The sequence below is a fragment of the Bombus vancouverensis genome, chromosome 8, assembly GCF_051014615.1.
Source record: "Bombus vancouverensis nearcticus chromosome 8, iyBomVanc1_principal, whole genome shotgun sequence".
In the NCBI taxonomy this organism is placed as follows: domain Eukaryota; kingdom Metazoa; phylum Arthropoda; class Insecta; order Hymenoptera; family Apidae; genus Bombus; species Bombus vancouverensis.
In genome coordinates this window covers 12468061-12486647 of record NC_134918.1, presented here as the reverse complement: position 1 = coordinate 12486647, position 18587 = coordinate 12468061, and the positions used below count along the sequence as shown (strand labels likewise).

The following is an 18587-nucleotide window of genomic DNA, read 5'->3' as shown; positions in this document are numbered from 1 at the left end:
CGTACGTTCCTTAACTTACATTGCCCCTTTTTGTTATCTTCTTTTTTTTTACAGTTTATTACATGAATGGTATGTATTGTTATGTCAGTTCAATTACTCTAATCTATCAAAGAAAGTAATGTGTTATTCATACTTTATTTTATAAAAAAAATAGTAAATAGATAATAGTTTATTATTTCTATCGAAATGACATTATCAAAATTATTAACATCTTTATCATGCACCGAATTGCTATCTTGTGTAGAGGATAGTGTCTCGGACTCGGTGGAAGACAATGCAAAAGATATTGATTATGCAGAGAATGAAACTTCTGCAATCGTATTAGATGAATTTGAGGAGAACGCTAACACAGTATTACAGATTTTTCGTACAAACAGACGAAAATACCGTTTTGTGAAAATAAAAAAAAGAATTTTATACGGTCATGGAATCATTTTTGTTCTTCTGTGATTTTGAAATAATAGTATATAGTAATAGTTGAGGGGACTAATAACTACGTATAAAAGTTAATCATATAATAAACGGTTAACCTTGCTATGAGTTAAAAACGGTAAAAAATAAAGAAAGTGGCAGTTTTCTACGATTTTCAGTAATAGATCTGAAAAATTGTAAAACAACTATAATAAATCTACATTTTTGTTCATTCATCAAAATCGGCGACACAACCAACTCATACGGCGTAATTGTTACGCAGTACGCCAATCAAACTATGTCTATGACATCAATAATTACGCAATTACCCTCTAACGGTCAACAATGTCTGGAAAATTACGCAATTTTTATAGCAGAATGATTATTTAAGTTTGAGGCTTGGGACGTGTTTAATTAAAAATTTGTAAATTGCCAATTGTGTCATTAGTCTACCGGATTCGCTAATCTAACCATATTAGAAGTTAATTAGAAGTTAATAACATAAAACTTTCCGTGTTTGTGAAGAAGAGCATCGTATCCATAAATAGGTAAACACGATAACTCATACGGCGTAATTGCTACGCAGCGCGCTAGACAACATCTATGATATCAATAATGACGTAATTACCCTTTACTGTCAACAATGTCTGGAAAATTATGCAATTTTTATAATAGAATGATTACTTGCTTTTGAGACTAGGGACGTGTTTAATTAAAGATTTGCAAATTGCCAATTGTGTTATTATTCTACCGCACTCGCTGATCTAACCTCATGTAAATAATTAGAAGGTAATAACATGAGAAACTTCCCCTTTTTATAAAGAAGAGCATCGTATCCATAAATCGGAGTAAGATAATGAAAAACATTTAGATAAGCTACGTGTACCTTGATAAACTTCTAATCCGGGGTATAAAAGGGACACGACATTTCCGCAATCCCATAGTTACAGATACGCTGAATACAATACAAAATGTTTCGTTCGATAGCTACTGTCTTCATCCTAGCCAGCGCAGCGCAGGCTGCTTTTGAACTTATTAATTATCCACGCGAAACCTTTATTCTGAAATTAACTGACGAAGATATTATACAAACGAATTCGGTGAGTAAATATAAAATTTTTTCTCTCAATGCGAAAAGATGTAATTTGAATGAAAATAAGGTTGCCTATAAGTATTTGGACACCGCGTATATTGATATTTTTGTTATATGTATTTTACGAGTTACGATTGAAGAAGGTTTCTCTGCGGTTAATTCTTTACTTCTTGTCACACTTGGCAAATTCTCAGCTAAATTAAGTCTGAACTTGCATTTACTTGCAACAACAACCTCCGGCATACTATTTGCTTTAGCTACATTCGTGATGAGGTGTATTATTATACGTGTTGGTTTATTAAAGATACGAGTGATAAAATTGTAATAGTCGGTGTATATTAAAATCACTTTAAATACACGTACAGATATAGTCTATGCCGGTCGTAATCGTCGCTCGCTGAATGCTACTGTTGAATTCCACGCTCGCTTTTCGACCGTATAACTCGCTATAATGATCGTCCTAGAGAGTACGTTCGTCTATTTGTATCAACCGGTGGTATTACAAAAAGTTCGAATGTAATTCCGGTTGACAATTACAAATAACGGCGATAACGTTTTGTCCGAAGTTCGTTTACACTTGAACGTAGCAAATCAAAACAACGTTGGCATTCCAAGGCACAACAATATGAATATCTTCCGATTCGAATCTTCCGTTGATTCATGTGCCGCTACACGTAAAAATATTAATTTGAGTAAACATTCAAAGTTTAGTCGTTAGCAACGCAGAATAACGAAGAATTACGATTATGGATTACTATAGCATTTTAAGCATTTTATATGGTTCTAATATATAATTAAATGAAGAATCACCAATATCGAAATAAAGAAATACATTTCCATTTTGACTTTTCCTAAGAAACTGAAACTGTTTATCGCTTCATTCGAGAGAAATGATATCCATGTCTCCTCACACGAAGTTTCACTTTACTTCTTTTGTTTCTGAATAGGGTTCTTATCCTGAACAATTTGATATTCGAACAAACCTGGGAACTCTTAGCACTGGTGAACATGTTTCAGGTGAAAGAATTTATAATTCAATATTAGAATACTCTAATCAACATGAGCAACTTGTATTGGTGCTAGTTCTGAAGCTGCAAGTGGACGGTAAGATTTCTTATATTGTTTCATAATCTTTACGTTCTAACGCTTGCGAGACAAAAGTTTAGTTTTGTAGCGAAATCGTTGATATACGTAATTATTTCTTGTTACGAGAAGTTTATAGAGCGTAACTAAATTCATGTTCATTTGATACGCTTTGAGTAAGATTTGAGTGACTGTTCGACTATCTTCATGTAAATGTTTCTTTTTCTACAGGAAGAATTAATTTTGTAAGTGCCGAGAACATTCGCGGCAGCGAAGCGGTTGTCTGTGAGACTGCGAATACTTTAGGATCGTCTGAAGGCAGCATTCACGTTCGAATTGCACCAAGATCCACCGCAAGATTACGTGTGTTAATTGGGGCGCACTAAACTATGCTAACTCCATTAAACAATTTTATTTTTCCTTAACGTTCGTAAACAATAACTTCCGCATTATTTTTATTACAAATGGATATAGGTATTCTAAGTAGAAATTGTATGGCGCTATAGGATGTCGAAAAAATAAACATATTACTTAAATTTGTTATTATTACTCACCTGAACTTCCTTCTATAGCTTTCTAATCAGGATAGAAGAATATCTCCGTGTTTTAAACATATTGGTGTTTGGTAAGATTTTTATGGTTAGTGGCAAATTTTGTGGCGGCAAACCTTACTGTCGATCTCCAATCCTGTCGGTATATCTTTCCCTTTCTTTTCAAGTCACCCTACTCAAATTCAAGTACAGATACGGAGGGATACGCATATATCTTCTACACATGTAAAATAGATACCTCTGCGAGGGATGAAATACACAGACCGTTTCAAGAAAATATATTACGTTTATCGAGATAGAATGTTGTTTGTCGTTCAGTGCAAATCTTAATCCAGGTATAATATCGTTTGCACATTAGTGATTTTTCTTTTTCTTCCCGTTTTGTCAGCAATCAGAACCGAGTACTTTCATTTCAAATACTTTTCAATTATAAAAACATCTCTACTTTCTGGTGGTTTTAAATTGTAGGAAAATAGTCGATGGCTATCTAGTACATTTAAAGAAGTATATACTTATATAGAAATTATTGAAAAATTGTTACACGTAATAGTAAGGAAAATTTGGAAGCTACGCTGGATAAAAGAAAGAAAAATATTACATTGCATCTTTTTACATTTGCAAAAAAAGAACAAACGAATAAATTTTTGAAAACCGCAGATCTATTTATCATTAAAAAGCTATAGTTTTTGATATTATCTTCATCGATAATGACGAACGATCTTCATCGAACATCCAATTTAAAGGTAAGTCTCTAAGACTTTCCTTTTCCTCTTTAACACTTATTCCACTTTCATAAAAGATATTTTATAAACTTATCATCATATATTACTTTCGAAATCATCCTTTTTCAGAATTAGAAAGTTTAGTTTATGGCGTTAATTGAATCGCCAATAACCCGTTATTGTTAGTACAACTATAAATCAATTAAAAAGAAAGTATTTTTGCTTCAACAGATATTATTAAAATATACTTATCAGACTAAGGACGTACGTAATTAAAAATTTGCAAATTTTCATTTGTGTCACTGTTCGATTGTGTGCCGGATCGACGAATGTAGTCCCGCGACTAATAATATATAGCGATACTTTTTCTTGATAACAGTTTGCTTATTTATGAAAAAATGACTTATATCAATAAATCGGATGTAGACAACCACAAGCACTTGGATAAGTCATATATACCTTGATAAGCTTTTAGTCTAGGGCGTGAAACACTTTCCTTATTTATAAAAAAGAGACGTGTACCAATAAATCGGATTTAGATAATCGTAAGTACTTGGATAAGTTAAATGTACCTTGAGAAGCTTTTAGTATAAGTTATAAAAGAGTCGTGAATTTCCGCAATGGCACAGTCACAGATCCAGTGCAACCGATACAAAATGTTCCGTTCAATTGCTGGTGTCTTCATCGTGTCCCTGGCAATACAAGCCAATTTCGCATTTATTGATTATCCACGTGAAACCGTTACACTGAAACTGTCTGACAAAGATTTGGTACAAACAATACCGGTGAGTAACCATAAGGTCTATACTTTCAACGTGAAAAGATGTATTTTGGATGAAAAATTGAAAAGAGCAACGTACAATTCGACCAAAGAGTTGATATTTTTGTTACGTGTATTTTCAAAGATACGATTGAAGAAAGTTTCTCTACTGTTAATTCTTTACCTCTTGCCATAACTGGCAGATGCTCCGTTATATTCAAATTGAAACGTACTTGCACCAACAGATTCCAACAAATTATTTGCCTTCGTTGCATTCGTAAAAATATTCATTTGTACAAACATTTACAATCTAGTCGTTAACAACGCAAGAATAATAGAGAACTACGATTATGGATTACTTTACAAGTTAGAGCATTTTATATAATTTTGCAATTCTAGTATATAAATAACTTGAGAAACATCAATACCAAAATAAAGGAACACATTTTGCTTTGAACTTCACGTAAGAAAAATAATACCCATTCTTTCTCATAAAAGGCTTTTTTGTTTCTATATAGGGTTCGTATCTTGAGCCACGTATTGCTACAAGCCTCAAGAACCTTAACGTAGGTGAACATATGGCAGGTGAAAAAATTTTCAGTACAGTGTACGCGTACAAGAACGTCTACAATCTCATTTTAATCTTAACTTTGCACCTGGATATGAGCGGTAAGATTTCTTCCATTATTTCTTCTTCATTAAAATTTGAGGCTTGCAAAACAAAAGTTTGGTTTTAAAACGAAATGTTGCGATAGATGTAATCGTTCGTTGTTACAAAGAACTAGTAGAGTAAGACTAACTAGACTAAGAGTAGGTAGTAAGAGTAACTAGGAGTAACTAGAGTAAGAAAATTCATATTCTTTGTATAAATCAAAAGCTTTGAGTAAATATTCGAAATGTCTTCACATAAATGTCTTTTTGTAGGGACTATTCATTATATAAATGCCAGAAACGTACCCGGTAGCGATGTAGTTATCTGTGCCAATGGAGATAGCTTAGGATCGAATTTAGGCACTGTGCAGATTCGAATTGCACCGCAGGCCACGGCCAGAGTACATTTCATCATTGGGACACACTAAATGAAAATAATTCTATTCTTTCATAAACAGTTTTCTGTAACGTTCTTATACACTAAATTCAAATTACGTATGTAAAGTTGAAAAAATAAACGTGCTATATGCATCAATTAAATTTGTTATTATTTTCTACCTGAACCTTTTTCCATATCTTTTTAATTAAGGTTAATATTTCTGTGAATTAAAATATTAAAACACATTGGTATTTGGTAAGTTCTTTGTAATTGGTTCTAATTTAATCATTATTGCATAGTAAAATTTAGTAGATATATTATGCTTGTTTGCAAGCATTCAACTGTCTTACTGTAAAAGATATAATAAATTAAACAAAGCAAATATTTTATCTACAACAAGCAGTATTTGACTAACTTCAGAAAAAAGGTATTATAAGGCTGTTTATGGTTTTTTATTTTAATCTGAGGTCTACGGTCTAACAAAACCAACTAGACGGCACAAATATAATAATGCAACATAAAAAATGAACTCGTATCACGCTTTATTAATGGAATTTCAAAAACTTTTATAAATGTTCAAATATTTTCATTAGTCGATATTTGTTATACGTAAGCTATCTTAATCGTGACATTAAAATATCAGCTTCATCGTGATTTATTATTTTTGTGCTTATTATCACTGCTTATTTACTGTTCTATTTTTAGTTTCAAATTGTATATAGGCTCATACGATCGACGCTTCTTTTTCAGTGCTCGCGTTATTGTTGCAATTAACTGGCCATACGGGTAGGTATAGCGCGCAATTAGGGTTACGTAACGAGATGCCGAATAATTCAGCAAACAAATCACGTTTGCGTACGCAACACATGCATGCATACAGGCCGATTGTATGCGTAACAGGTGAGCCACCTGACAATGTAAATTTAGCAAATACTATTTTCATCGTGTCGCGTCAGTACAAATTTTTATGCCCCTTTAGACAATGCTGATTCATGAATACAATGTAAATCAAAAGCATTTTATGAATAACAAACTTGCGAGCAGTGTTACGGTGACGAGTCTTGACAAATGGAAAGGGCGAGGGGAGGGGATGTGAAAGTTCAAGGGAACTTCTCATATCCGAATTAATAGAAAGATAAAAATAGTCAGGTGATGAAATTTTCAGATAATAGAACAATCACCCGTTTCATTTCATTTCGTTTATTCGAATAAAGATAGACTGACGATTAACGATAAATGAATGAAGAGACCAATATTACTACCAAATCCTCGTTTTCATTGCAAATAAAAAATAATTTAGAATTCAAATAAAATATTTATTCAAGAGAAAGGTTAATTCACTTGATCGCCTGAAATATCTTTTCCTTGGTTAAGTAGGCTTAAGTAGGTCAAATTTCATGGCAATCAAACAAGAACAACCAAAATGGTGAAGTTACATCGATAGCTTCCTCATAGAAAAGATGTTCGAGGATCGCAGAAAACCTTCGCAAACAATTTTTCTCTTCAAACATAGCGAGCAAATACATACAGACGTAATAGCAATGTCTACAAGCAACTTCTACAGAGCGAAAAATAACAAGCACGCGTTGAACAGCATCGAGAATCCTTAAGTGGCGTAGCTAGGGTTCAACACAGAATTCTGTGGAGTCTTATAACGAAAATAAACTCGCCTGATAAATTATCCTCTTTTAGAGGCGTTATCTCAGCTTACTGTTTTGTTTATAAATCTGGGTTCCAATATTCACGTGATTTTCAAATAACAATTTCTCAATTCGTGCTTTTGTTTCTAATCTATGTAATCTATGAAATTAATATTAAATTCTATAAATGAAGCAGTGGTGTGGTTATGTAAATAAAGTAGTGCTGGATTATACTATTGGCGGGGCACGTGAATCGACATTTTTAATTTTTTAGACGATGCGGACGGCAGGCGTGAATCGACGTTTTTCACTTGATGAACGTTGACATATTTTCCAGAAATACGGGAGCGGCGGTAAAATTTATTTCACGGTATACCGTCAACAATATGTTAGCGCGTTAAGTGCCGTGTTGATTTTGATAAATAACCCACGGAAGTCTTAATGAGACTACACGAATCCTGTATGCAAACAATATACGTATTAATAGCTTTCTAAGCTCCGTTGCGATTGATTACGACGAAGATTGTTTGAAATTTATGAAGATTTATAATACTGTAATTCTAGGAAGCATTTTCATTATTGAGAGATTTTTATATATACCCTGTTATCTGTTTTCATTTGTAAGTCAGTGTATCCATGAATAAAGGTTTACTACTTGCTTATTGTTAAAACTAAATAGAACTATAAAATAATTAAACAATTTCTGAGAAAATATCGTAAACTTTGAGTAAAATTACTTATAGATTTTCCTACCTGTTTACACTCGTCCTTCAATTTCCTCGCGTAAAATTGTTGGTTCGAATTACTTCCGGACTTACCCAGAAACGCGTCGATGCACATTACCTACTCATCTTTTCCACTTTCCACTAACGATAAGAATTCAGAGTTAAAATAGTCGCGGCACGGATATGGCACGGTATTGTGCTTCCGAGGTTCCTTGTTCTGTCTGTGTTCACGTGGTAATCACGGCTAGCGATGTTTATGCGAGTCTGATGGCCAACAGTGTATGATAACGACGTATTGTTTAAGAAGAAGTTGGTAATGTCATTCGAAAGGAAACGATGTAAACCCTCTAGCAATGCGTGCTCTAAGAATAATATATTCGCTAGAAGAGAAGAGAAAGAGACTGGTCTGTCGATAGACAGTAATAATCTGTACACATCAGAGAGATAATGATCTCTATCCATTAAATTCGTGTAGAATCAAACCTATTTTTCGCTGCTTCTGCTATCTGTACTGCACTGTCGGTGAACGTAATGCAATCATTTCTCGTTACCTCATGAAATCTTTCTAAAGCTATGTATTCCTTGGCAGATATAAGATAAATAGAACGAAAGGGTATGGTATAGTGTAAGAGTTCCGGAGAGACTCTTGACCGTTCGTACGTGGTACATTAGTTACGAGCGACCTGGAAATTTCTCAACAAAACGACCAATAAACTCCATCCCTTGACCGTAAAGGAAGCTTTTCATCCGCTAACTGAGACTTTTCCTCTCTGTTGAAAAAATATTGTCTCGGATAGACCAGAGACAAACCACAGAGCTAGACCACAGTTTAAAACGTATAACTGTAACATGTATATAAATATATGTTTTCCTGAAACTCGTATCAAGGGAAAATTGAAAAATAGGATCCTTTTTCACCAGGCGAAATATCTTTTTAATTTGCAACCTATAGATATCAGATTCATAAAATAAATTAGTGTACCCACCGCATATTTTATAATACGAACGTAAATGTAATTTGAGCAGCGAAGAGAAAAATTGTACAAAATAGAAAAATTAAACAGACCCATGTAGAGATGCATTCTAGCTTTTCCAGCGTCATCGTTGAAACGAAGATCGAGGTAACTATATTAGAATTCAATTTCTCCATCGAGAAAGAGCAATCCCTTGAGGTAGCTTAATGAAGAGGCTGCCCCTTCAGAGTCTCTTTTTTTCTCGTCTAACAATTACGTAACACTTACATTTTACATTTCATTCGTAAAGAACATAAAAAAAAAGAAAAGAAAAAGAATAAAAAATGATATGGATTAATTGTATTAGAAGAAAACATTTTATCTATCCTTGCACATATATTTCTGCATATACGTCGATAAACATAGTCTACGTTTATCACTAATAATTGCGAAGTCGATGAACCTAAAGTGGAAAAAAGAACAAATATTCACGTATCTGGCTTCTAGTGATTCGACATACTTACGTAGACTAGCGGATTAGCGGATAGTTATTGAATATCGAAGTACTATGGTACGGTTTCGAGCGGTGTCCTCAAAAACTTCCGTACGTACTTTAAAACGAATGAAACGTCGCATCAAACAAGCAAATAATAAAATTCTGCAATAATATATCAGGAATAAAAAAATCCATACAATGAAAAGCGTGTGTCTTGTTGGCACTGATATTATAAATTCCAAGTGACGAGTACAGAGAAATAAGATGATAAGGATACGTCAAATTTTACATTTTTTATAAAGCGACAGTTTAAAACTGCAATATATTTTTAATCAATCTTATTTTACCATTATTTTTCTACTTGATTTGGGATTCAACAAGCATTTTTCACTCTCTTTAGTGAGTGCCTGTCATAATATTAAGATATCGAAAGATATTCAAATATCGTAGATATGAAAATACTGCTTGTCTTGGTTTTATACTTTTGACTGGAGCTAACAGGATCTTTCCATTTTCAGCTGTTTTGTGTTAAAACGTTTATTAGTCATAAAGTGACATTAAAATAGAAGGATCGACAAAAATATACTTATCACGCTTTTACGTGATTTTCAAATATGGAGGTAATTTATTTCAATAGAACTTGCATATTTATATTATACTGATGATCAAATACACTTTGAAGAGTAATAATTAATAACGTAATGTTTCGTGAAAATTTACATTTTATTTTCGTCAGGCGATAGAATACAATGTCATTATATTTTGATACTCTTTTACGGAAAGTATTGTATAAAGCGCGTGATTGATGAAGCGTTCCTTGTTTTAACTGACACATTCTAAATGGAAAATAACGTCGTATTTGAAAACCCGTATCGATCATCGTGTACCAAATTGATCGTCACCACAAGCTAGATCGAACAAACATCTACGTACTGTCATTGAAAATCTAATCTAATTTCCTAATAATCGTTATATTTTACACTTCCTAAATCTCCTTTTTTATCTTATTTCATATCTTCGATATAATTGTAGGTATTCCGTACAATTGTTACTGCAATTCAACATAATTGTCCGTGCTTCGAAGTCCGTTTTCTTTTATCTTATCATATTATAATGTTACAAATTATTATTAGACAAATTCAGTGGATATTACGAACGTTATATCTCCAGTACAGAATACCAAACCTACGCATATGTCTTAAGAAAAGATCATAGGAGCGTCAACTGTACATTATATTACGTATGTTCCATGCGACAATTAATTTTCGTTCTTTCAAATTATCTCAATTTTAAACATTTCTCGAACCATTTTATACGCGATACGAGATACGCGCTTCGAAGAACGCTTGACGTGAGCAGGGAGTCTTGTAATGAGCTTACCCACTGAAGAAGCCTTATGAACACGATCCACAACGATATAGAAGAGAAAAACTGGCAACCAGTTGGCGACGGTCTTTCCATGTGCCACGACACGAAAATCCAGCGAGCAGAAAAGTTGCGTGAAAATTCAACGTCGAATCGTGTGATTCACTGACCTTTGCTCGGTGATCGACAGGAAGCTGATTTATCGCGGTGAGTTCTCACGCGATCAAAACCTCTCGCGTTCAGGTAATTTAGTTTCGGTGGACTTCATAAAGCATGTCCAACTTTTACATTGAATCGGAAAAGAGCGGGAATGAAAAAAAAAAAAAATACACGCGGTGAAGGATGATCGTCCAACTGTAAAATATCGTGTTCGCGATGCCAACTCACCAGCTATGTATCTCCAATGTTTCCATTCTTGTCATATGATAAATTTCGTGATTTATGGTTAATGATTGAGGTAGGATACCGTTAATAGAGTGATGTAATGATGAGATAAATAAATATAACACGAATCTATGGAGTGAAAGATGGGTGAAGGGAATAAATAGTAATTTTAATTTGAATCATAATTTGAGAGACTGAATATTGTACGCAAAATTTCTTCTATTATACTGCTACAGAATGGAGTTGGCTACAATTTCTTTATTGAATTTTTCTTCGTAGTTTATTTGAAATTATCTACTGAATTCTTCTATTCTTACCAATAAAAAATAAACACTTACATAAAAAAAAATATATATTGTTATCTATCACAGACAGATAAGTATATTTTTAGTCGGTTGCACGTGGAAAAGAGACAGATAACATGGATAAAAGTCTTATTAGATTAAGTCACTTTTTAAATATACAATCTTAAAAGATGCCATTCGAGAGATTGTTCATTTATGCAACGCATCAACGCTAACTTTCGGAGGGCAACTTTAAATCACGTTTAAACGGAGCAAGGAAGGGACGAACCAGTTTTAAACCCATGGAGGAAAAATTTATCGGCCTGCACTTGCCATCCTACTTATACGAAAACAAGCTTATATTTATTCATGAGACAATTACAATATGCTGATCTAGTTGCGATGCAATTTCGGGGATTGAACTCGCACTGGCCTACGATATTTCGTTTACTACGAGTTTCGTAAAACCTTAAATATCATTTGAACAGGCAGAAAGGAATTAAAGGAGTTAAAAATAATTTTACAGATAAGATAGAACGACAACATTGGTCAGTCGTTCAAGTAATCACGATTTTTCAACTTTTAGCGAAACAATTTATTTCTATTTTAGCATCTATGGTATCAGATCAATGTTCAGACATTTTTCAAAGCACGGCGAGAAAATTTCTGATAGTTTTGTAAAAAATATAAATTAAAGATTACAAAAATAAAACCTCTTATTCTATTTTATAATAGATCTTCCATTGGATAAAGAAATGTGTCATTATGATTAGAACCAGTCGTTAGCATTTGATGGAAAATTACTGTGTCTTAGTTATATCACCTTGGAAGCAAAAATGTTCTTGCAAATTATGTAACATTAAATTCTAGCAAAGCGATCGATACAAAGATGTAAAGGTCTATAAGGGATAAAAGAAGACAAGAAACGAACGATAGACATAGTATTGTACCGATGAAGTCTTATAATTGTCTCCTAGTTAACAACTATCTATTTTTGCCAGCGGCAGTCCAACTTTTGCCATACATTATGCAAGTTTCAACAGAAATAATGAAAGAGCAAACTTCGGTAATTAGAAGCTCAATAGAGAAGTCCAAGTTTTAGAGAAGAAACAAGGCCGTGATAAAGTGTGGGAATTCTGTTTTAACCAATACTATACCGACATTTCACACCAACGTCATAATACAATTTTCAACACTTGTTCCTGTGTGCCTATGCTAATTTTGAAATCATATTACTCTTGAAATTTTCTATAAAATTTTGACATTATTTACTGATTACTTTTTTAAACACTTTATGGGAACAGGTTCGCAGATGATTTATAATATATTCTAATCGTTTACACGTATACTGCCGCAGATAAGTATTTAAACACATCGACATTCTTTTTGTAAAAATTTTGTTTTTTCTTCCTTGAAACAATATCAGAAGTTTCTTAAAAGCTTCTCAGCTCTATTATCAAATCTCAATTAATTGTAAACAACAATTTGATAAAATAATCCAACTTCTTTGAAATGATTCATCTCATCCTTAATAAAGAAAAACCACAATACAAAATTGTATTTACTCATTTCTGTAACTACTAATGGAGTTAGTGTATTATAACGATAATGTTCAATGTTTTAAGAAACACGATTTGCTACACGAATTAACAATTGTAATAGGAAATGTGCTCTGTTTAAACATCTCTCTATATAAGGAAACTTCTCCAAACTTACAAAATACTTTCTACTTTATAAAAATACAAAAAAGTACCAAACAGCCTAAGTTTGAGTCTAATCTAAAAAACGAAGAATGAATTATGTATAAAAAAAAAGAGTGTTGTCAGACCATTCTATTGCATTTGAGCACCAATTAATTAAAGCTAAATACAATTAAATTTAGTATCGTTTAATAGTATCCCCGTATATGACTACAAAAATTTGAAATTATGAAAATGAAGCGTAGGACCGGATTAAAAAAACGTTTCATTGGAAAATAAGGACGTGTGCCAGTACTTTTTGTAGCCACCGTAGATTGCTTTCTCGAGTGGCGAAGAACACGCGTGGCGCAGAAATGGATGCTTTCGTTGTTCGACTGCTTGTCCTAAAACCTGCACGTGTTTAAGAGCTATACATACATATGTATTTTCCACGCGGCATTACACACACGCAAGTAAATTACGCGCATACATCGAATGACGATCGTCGCGCGCTCGCTCGAGCATTCGTCTCTTCCGTACGTGCCGGAATGTCTGAAATATCCTGCCTCTATCAGTGCTGTATGCGAAAGTTAATGCGCGTGGATCGTCTAACATTTCGACGACAACAGTACGGATGGGCGTACTCAAATCCAGTTCATTTAGTCTGCATCGAAACCATTATGCCGTCAAATGCATGGACGCGATACCGCAATTTTACAACGATTAGAGGAATTCCATTATGGTAGAATCGAAAAGATGGTGGGAATATAATTATTCCGATGTTGAATACTTTAATGTGATATTTGAAACGTATTTGGTACATCTTTAGGAAGAGATGATTACAATCGTTGCGATTCTTGAATTCCGATATTAAATTATACAGGGTGGTTGGTAACTGGTGGTACAAGCGGAAAGGGGGTGATTCTACGCGAAAAAAGAAGTCGAAAATATAGAATAAAGATTTTTCGTTTGAGGCTTTGTTTTCGAGAAAATCGACTTTGAATTTTAGCTCGGCACGCATGCACTTTATCACGTCTCGTAATAACGGATCGTTGTCTCGATGGAAAAATTAAAAAAAAAAGAATTTAAACAAAATTTTTATTCTATATTTTCGACTTCTTTTTTTCGCGTAGAATCACCCCCTTTCCGCTTGTACCACCAGTTACCATCCACCCTGTATATTAAATTTAAAGAATAGTATGAAATTAATCGTCGACTGATTTTCATTGGTTTCGTCATTTTGAGGGAATTAGAAAGATAGAAAGGTAGACTAGATATTGTCTATCGTATAGGTAGAGTAGAGGATTAGAGAGAATATTATAGAAGATTATACGTAAGTATCATGAGCAATTGTGATTCGTATTATTATGGTTAACACGTTTGCTACCATAGTAAATTGCCAACACAAATCGTGTTTTGTTTCTTGTGCTCTTGTACGATATAATTTGATTACAAACAATGACTATCTGAAAGAGATTTGTTCCGTTTTCAAGTAAACACATGAGTTGTATATTCATTTATTTCACAGCTGATCAAATTTAAATTAATCGTAATCCTCATACACGTGACACTGTTGGCGTACATGGTAATTCATTATTCACATGATGGTTCATATTCCATAAACATCACGTCAGTACATCAATTGAGAATTTCTTAATCGAATACCGTGTTTCATTAATATTTATTTTCAAACCACGAAATGACGAAATCAATTCTTTAAAGCGATATGTCAAATTAAATTTTAATTACACACGAATGGAATTAAATAATTTAATAAATTGAATTTTTCTGTTCATATCTTTTTTTTATATTTTCAATAAATTTGCTTCTTAATTTTAATGATGCAACAAAACGTCAGTAATAATTGAATCGACTACTGCTTTTTTATTGCGTCAATGTTTCATTCCAATTTGGAACAAAAACGATAGAAAGGAAAATTATGAAGACACTAAAAATGTTAAACTTACTGTCCTAGTTGTCGATACAATAAGACCAAGTGAGCACATGAATGAGCACAACAGTGAACTAAAAACATTACAATTCCATTTTTACTGTGAACCCCTCGGCTTCTAAAGCAATGTATTTTAGGCGCGCTTACTATAGATACGCAGGAACTGTACTCCAGAAAAGTGATGTCCAAAATTAGTGTTCCATGTGATATTTCTCGTGAAACTTGAATCAACAAGAATAATTTACAGTACGATAAAAATAGAATGCTATTTCAAAAGCGGAAGCGTGTATCTATCTAATTTTTGTCTGCAATTGTTAAAAATGGGAATTTTATAAGTTTCAGATGCAATCCACATAGAAGCGATGAAAAAACGCGGCAATTATGAAAACAAAGGCGGAAAAGGACGGCAGAACGAAATGAACGGCCCGGAAGACAAGAAAAATGAGAAAAACGATGTTGAAAAGGACGTGGATAATCAAGGATTCAGCGAATGGTTAAGATCTAACAGTGGTCTCGAAATGATGCGACTGTTCGTAATCGCCAATTCGATTTTAGTTTTTGTCACGATGGGATTTCCAAAAATGCAGGAAGCTATAAGTATTCTAAAGGAATATTATTTCGGGGAAACGGAATAAGCGGAAACTTTTGAGCGAAATTATTCGCAAAATTTGAGAAAAAATCTTGGACGAAGTTTGATATAGTAGAGAGAAGTTAACGATACTACAATCGATATATCTAACGCATTTTCTTGGAGTAATTCAGCGTTTATAACTACACGCTGCAAATTATCCTTTGCTTTCTGAACATGAACTCTAGACGTACGCTCGCATTAACGTAACACGTAACATGATTCAACATCAAAGAGCTACAGAAATATTTATTTTACCTTGTTTGTACCACAGTATCAAGTATCTATGTATCGATTCTCTAGGTCATAAGGTACTCTTACTCAAACTTCCTAAAAGTATTCCATCGCTTACATTACAGTAGACCATAATCATAGACATTTTATCACAGACCCTTCATAAATTTTAATAAGCAAAATATCAATCGTTAAATTATGCGCATTCTTATTATTCGTTTGATTTACCACGAGCAATATTTAGCAATAAATAACGCTCGGGTGTGATCATGCTGGGATTGATCTTTCGCGGCGTGTTTCTCATTGGTATACTCACCTGGTACAGCACCAGCGTGTGGAAAATGATCGACAGTTACTTCAGAGACCAGTTCCGGAGCTACTTGGAGGAAGAGTATCGAAAGAATCCGCGAATGAGGTCCGACGTACAAGCTGACTCGGTCGATAAGACCAATTCCAAGGTTACCACGCCACACCCCGATCCGCCTGTGGAGCCATCGCGGGAGATTCTCGAAGCTGTCGAAACGATTGCGCGTGCGGTCGAAGCTGCAGAAAATGATTCTGTGGAAACGAATGGGGAGCCACAGGTGACAGGTGGCACCAGTGAAAACGAGGCCGCCGCAGGGGGATCTACCGATAAAAATGCATTCCTGGGAACTGTCGCGGAATCGGAGCTGGAAAGAAGGAAGTCGACCGAGAATGAACAGGATTCTCGACAACCTATTAATCACGACGACCGTGACCTCGAACGTCGCGAGAACGACGATCGTCATCGATCAGTCTCCCGAGTGTCTAAGAGCACGGTTAAGAGAATCAAATACGACAGGAAGCTGGCCATGTCTAGGGACATTTTACGCGAGAAGCAATTACCCAAAAGACGAAACGTGAAGACGATCACGTTCAGTGAAAAGGATTTTAAGTCGGTCATCGGCAATCACGTTTCCAATGATGATTTTTGGGAGTTCGAGGAGGACGCGGATGAAAAAGAACCACTAGAAGGTATTTTGGTTTCCGAGCTACCTTTCAAACCTAGAGCGGATATAGGGGATTTGGACAGGGTCACTGCTGATGAATACTGTCCCTTGAGCTTGGAAGATGAAGCGTCTTGCGATGAAACGTTCAAATGGCCTTGAAGTCTTATAATGTTGAAACGTAGATAAATTTAAGAGGCACGTAGTAGTTATAAATTCTGTTCGTCCGAATCAATAGTGGAAAAAACTTGATTGTTAAAGTTCTGGCTTTCGGGTATCAACTGTGATCTTTCGGAAGAAATATACCAAGTTTCGCTAGTATTGCAATTAGGTTCAATGACACGCTCGTACCGAATACCAGCGTTAAAAAAAGAAAAAAAAAAAGGAAAACAGAGAAAAGATAATTCATTAAAAAGGACGCGGAGATTTCAATTCTGATAATTATATTATATAGTATGGTTTACGACGAAGTTAGCTGTAATGGTCGTGAAGTTAGAGATATTTCTTTCAAAAGAATACAGCTTGCGCTTGAAAATTTCAATTTTGCTAACTGAACGACATCAAGCTGTGTATACTTCAAATCTTCGATATCAAATAAGCGTCAGTTTTGAGTTGATGCATTCAAAGATATACTAATGTTTACAACATATTTACATGTTATATATATGTTTAATAACCCTTTCAGTGCTTATTAAAATAATAATATGTGGTAGAAAAAAGAATTATTCCAATGATTTGAACTTTTTGTAAATATATCATGAAAGTAATTACTTCTTTCATGATACAGTACAAAATTAATTGTGTATACGTCTACATTATTGTTTATATAATATCTCGTTTCTTCGATGATTTTGTTTTCATCTACTCTTTTATGTGTATCCACGACATAATAAAATTAATTTAGGTATAGGTAACACATACTTAAAAAGTATATTATACCATAGCACCATTATAAATAAATGGTATATATATATATATTTCTTCGAATATCTGTTAGAATGTTGCAAATATTTCATTCTCCCTCTTTTTCTCGACATAATAATATTAATGTAAAAATAAACATTACTTATTTCACACGAGTTACGAAAACAGAATGTTGCTATTTCTATGCTCGCCATTGCAAGCATTATACGCTCGTACATCTTTCATGTTGCTTGTATGGACCAAGTACTCAAAGGATTAAAGACATAAACAGTTGAGAATTCTATTTTGACAGCTTCAGTTACTTTACCGATGTGCCTAATATCTTCGATCGAGCTTTATTATAATTTTTCAAATTCTGCCGGTGGATTAGCTCTGACAAAAACTGCGATGGTCTAAAATAAATGTCATCGATGAACAATAATTTCACGGCATGAGACGTGGCCGACTATTTTTCCCGCTATCTGTAAAAATCGCTTCGTAAATAAGAATATAGACATAATACGTCGACGCTATTGACTTTTTGCTCGACTGAAGAAGACTCGACAGGAGGTTGCAAAATGTGCCCCGTCACTATAAGCGTACACCTGATGCAATCCTCCTGCGAACAAACTTCCAAGCTACATAGCACGTGAAAGAAGTTACCTTTTCTGAACTTTAACGCGATAAACGATATACTACTGCCTCGTCGATTAATCATGTGCAAAGC

The 18587-nt window shown here is 34.0% G+C and overlaps 5 protein-coding genes across 7 annotated transcripts in view; 4 read left to right on the top strand and 1 right to left on the bottom strand.

Moving 5' to 3' along the window:
- LOC117155847 (uncharacterized) overlaps positions 1–18587 on the bottom strand; it is a 149215-nt gene that overhangs the window by 115390 nt on the left and 15238 nt on the right. The gene's annotated exons all lie outside the window — the stretch shown is intronic.
- On the top strand, positions 1373–3082 carry LOC117155852 (uncharacterized). Its single transcript, XM_033332296.2, has 3 exons — positions 1373–1511; positions 2452–2608; positions 2819–3082. The coding sequence occupies exons 1-3, from the start codon at positions 1383–1385 to the stop codon at positions 2971–2973; spliced, it is 441 nt and encodes a 146-aa protein (XP_033188187.2). The 5' UTR covers positions 1373–1382; the 3' UTR covers positions 2974–3082.
- Positions 4446–5806, top strand: LOC117155851 (uncharacterized). Its single transcript, XM_033332295.2, has 3 exons — positions 4446–4645; positions 5139–5289; positions 5545–5806. Exons 1-3 carry the CDS (start codon positions 4481–4483, stop codon positions 5697–5699), a joined length of 471 nt encoding a protein of 156 aa, XP_033188186.2. The 5' UTR covers positions 4446–4480; the 3' UTR covers positions 5700–5806.
- Xport-A (exit protein of rhodopsin and TRP A) lies at positions 10896–15763 on the top strand. 3 transcript variants are annotated; one of them, XM_033332292.2, is made up of 2 exons: positions 10896–11036; positions 15470–15763. In XM_033332292.2, the coding sequence occupies exon 2, from the start codon at positions 15490–15492 to the stop codon at positions 15760–15762; it is 273 nt and encodes a 90-aa protein (XP_033188183.2). In that variant the 5' UTR covers positions 10896–11036; positions 15470–15489; the 3' UTR covers position 15763. The 3 variants fall into 3 exon arrangements, with proteins under 3 accessions (XP_033188183.2, XP_076476908.1, XP_076476909.1); XM_076620793.1 differs by having other exon boundaries at positions 10897–11036; positions 15464–15763; XM_076620794.1 differs by having other exon boundaries at positions 10904–11072; positions 15464–15763.
- Positions 16256–18164, top strand: LOC143302383 (uncharacterized). The gene has a single exon (XM_076620792.1). It carries the CDS (start codon positions 16259–16261, stop codon positions 17117–17119), a length of 861 nt encoding a protein of 286 aa, XP_076476907.1. The 5' UTR covers positions 16256–16258; the 3' UTR covers positions 17120–18164.

Excerpts from the sequence above, each read along its gene's own strand:
- LOC117155852 (XM_033332296.2), top strand. The coding sequence starts at position 1,383 with ATGTTTCGTTCGATAGCTACTGTCTTCATCCTAGCCAGCGCAGCGCAG. Across the intron at positions 1,512-2,451 it reads ATATTATACAAACGAATTCG|GGTTCTTATCCTGAACAATT; the intron begins GTGAGTAAATAT and ends GTTTCTGAATAG. Across the intron at positions 2,609-2,818 it reads TCTGAAGCTGCAAGTGGACG|GAAGAATTAATTTTGTAAGT; the intron begins GTAAGATTTCTT and ends CTTTTTCTACAG.
- LOC117155851 (XM_033332295.2), top strand. The coding sequence starts at position 4,481 with ATGGCACAGTCACAGATCCAGTGCAACCGATACAAAATGTTCCGTTCA. Across the intron at positions 4,646-5,138 it reads ATTTGGTACAAACAATACCG|GGTTCGTATCTTGAGCCACG; the intron begins GTGAGTAACCAT and ends GTTTCTATATAG. Across the intron at positions 5,290-5,544 it reads TTTGCACCTGGATATGAGCG|GGACTATTCATTATATAAAT; the intron begins GTAAGATTTCTT and ends GTCTTTTTGTAG.
- Xport-A (XM_033332292.2), top strand. The coding sequence starts at position 15,490 with ATGAAAAAACGCGGCAATTATGAAAACAAAGGCGGAAAAGGACGGCAG.
- LOC143302383 (XM_076620792.1), top strand. The coding sequence starts at position 16,259 with ATGCTGGGATTGATCTTTCGCGGCGTGTTTCTCATTGGTATACTCACC.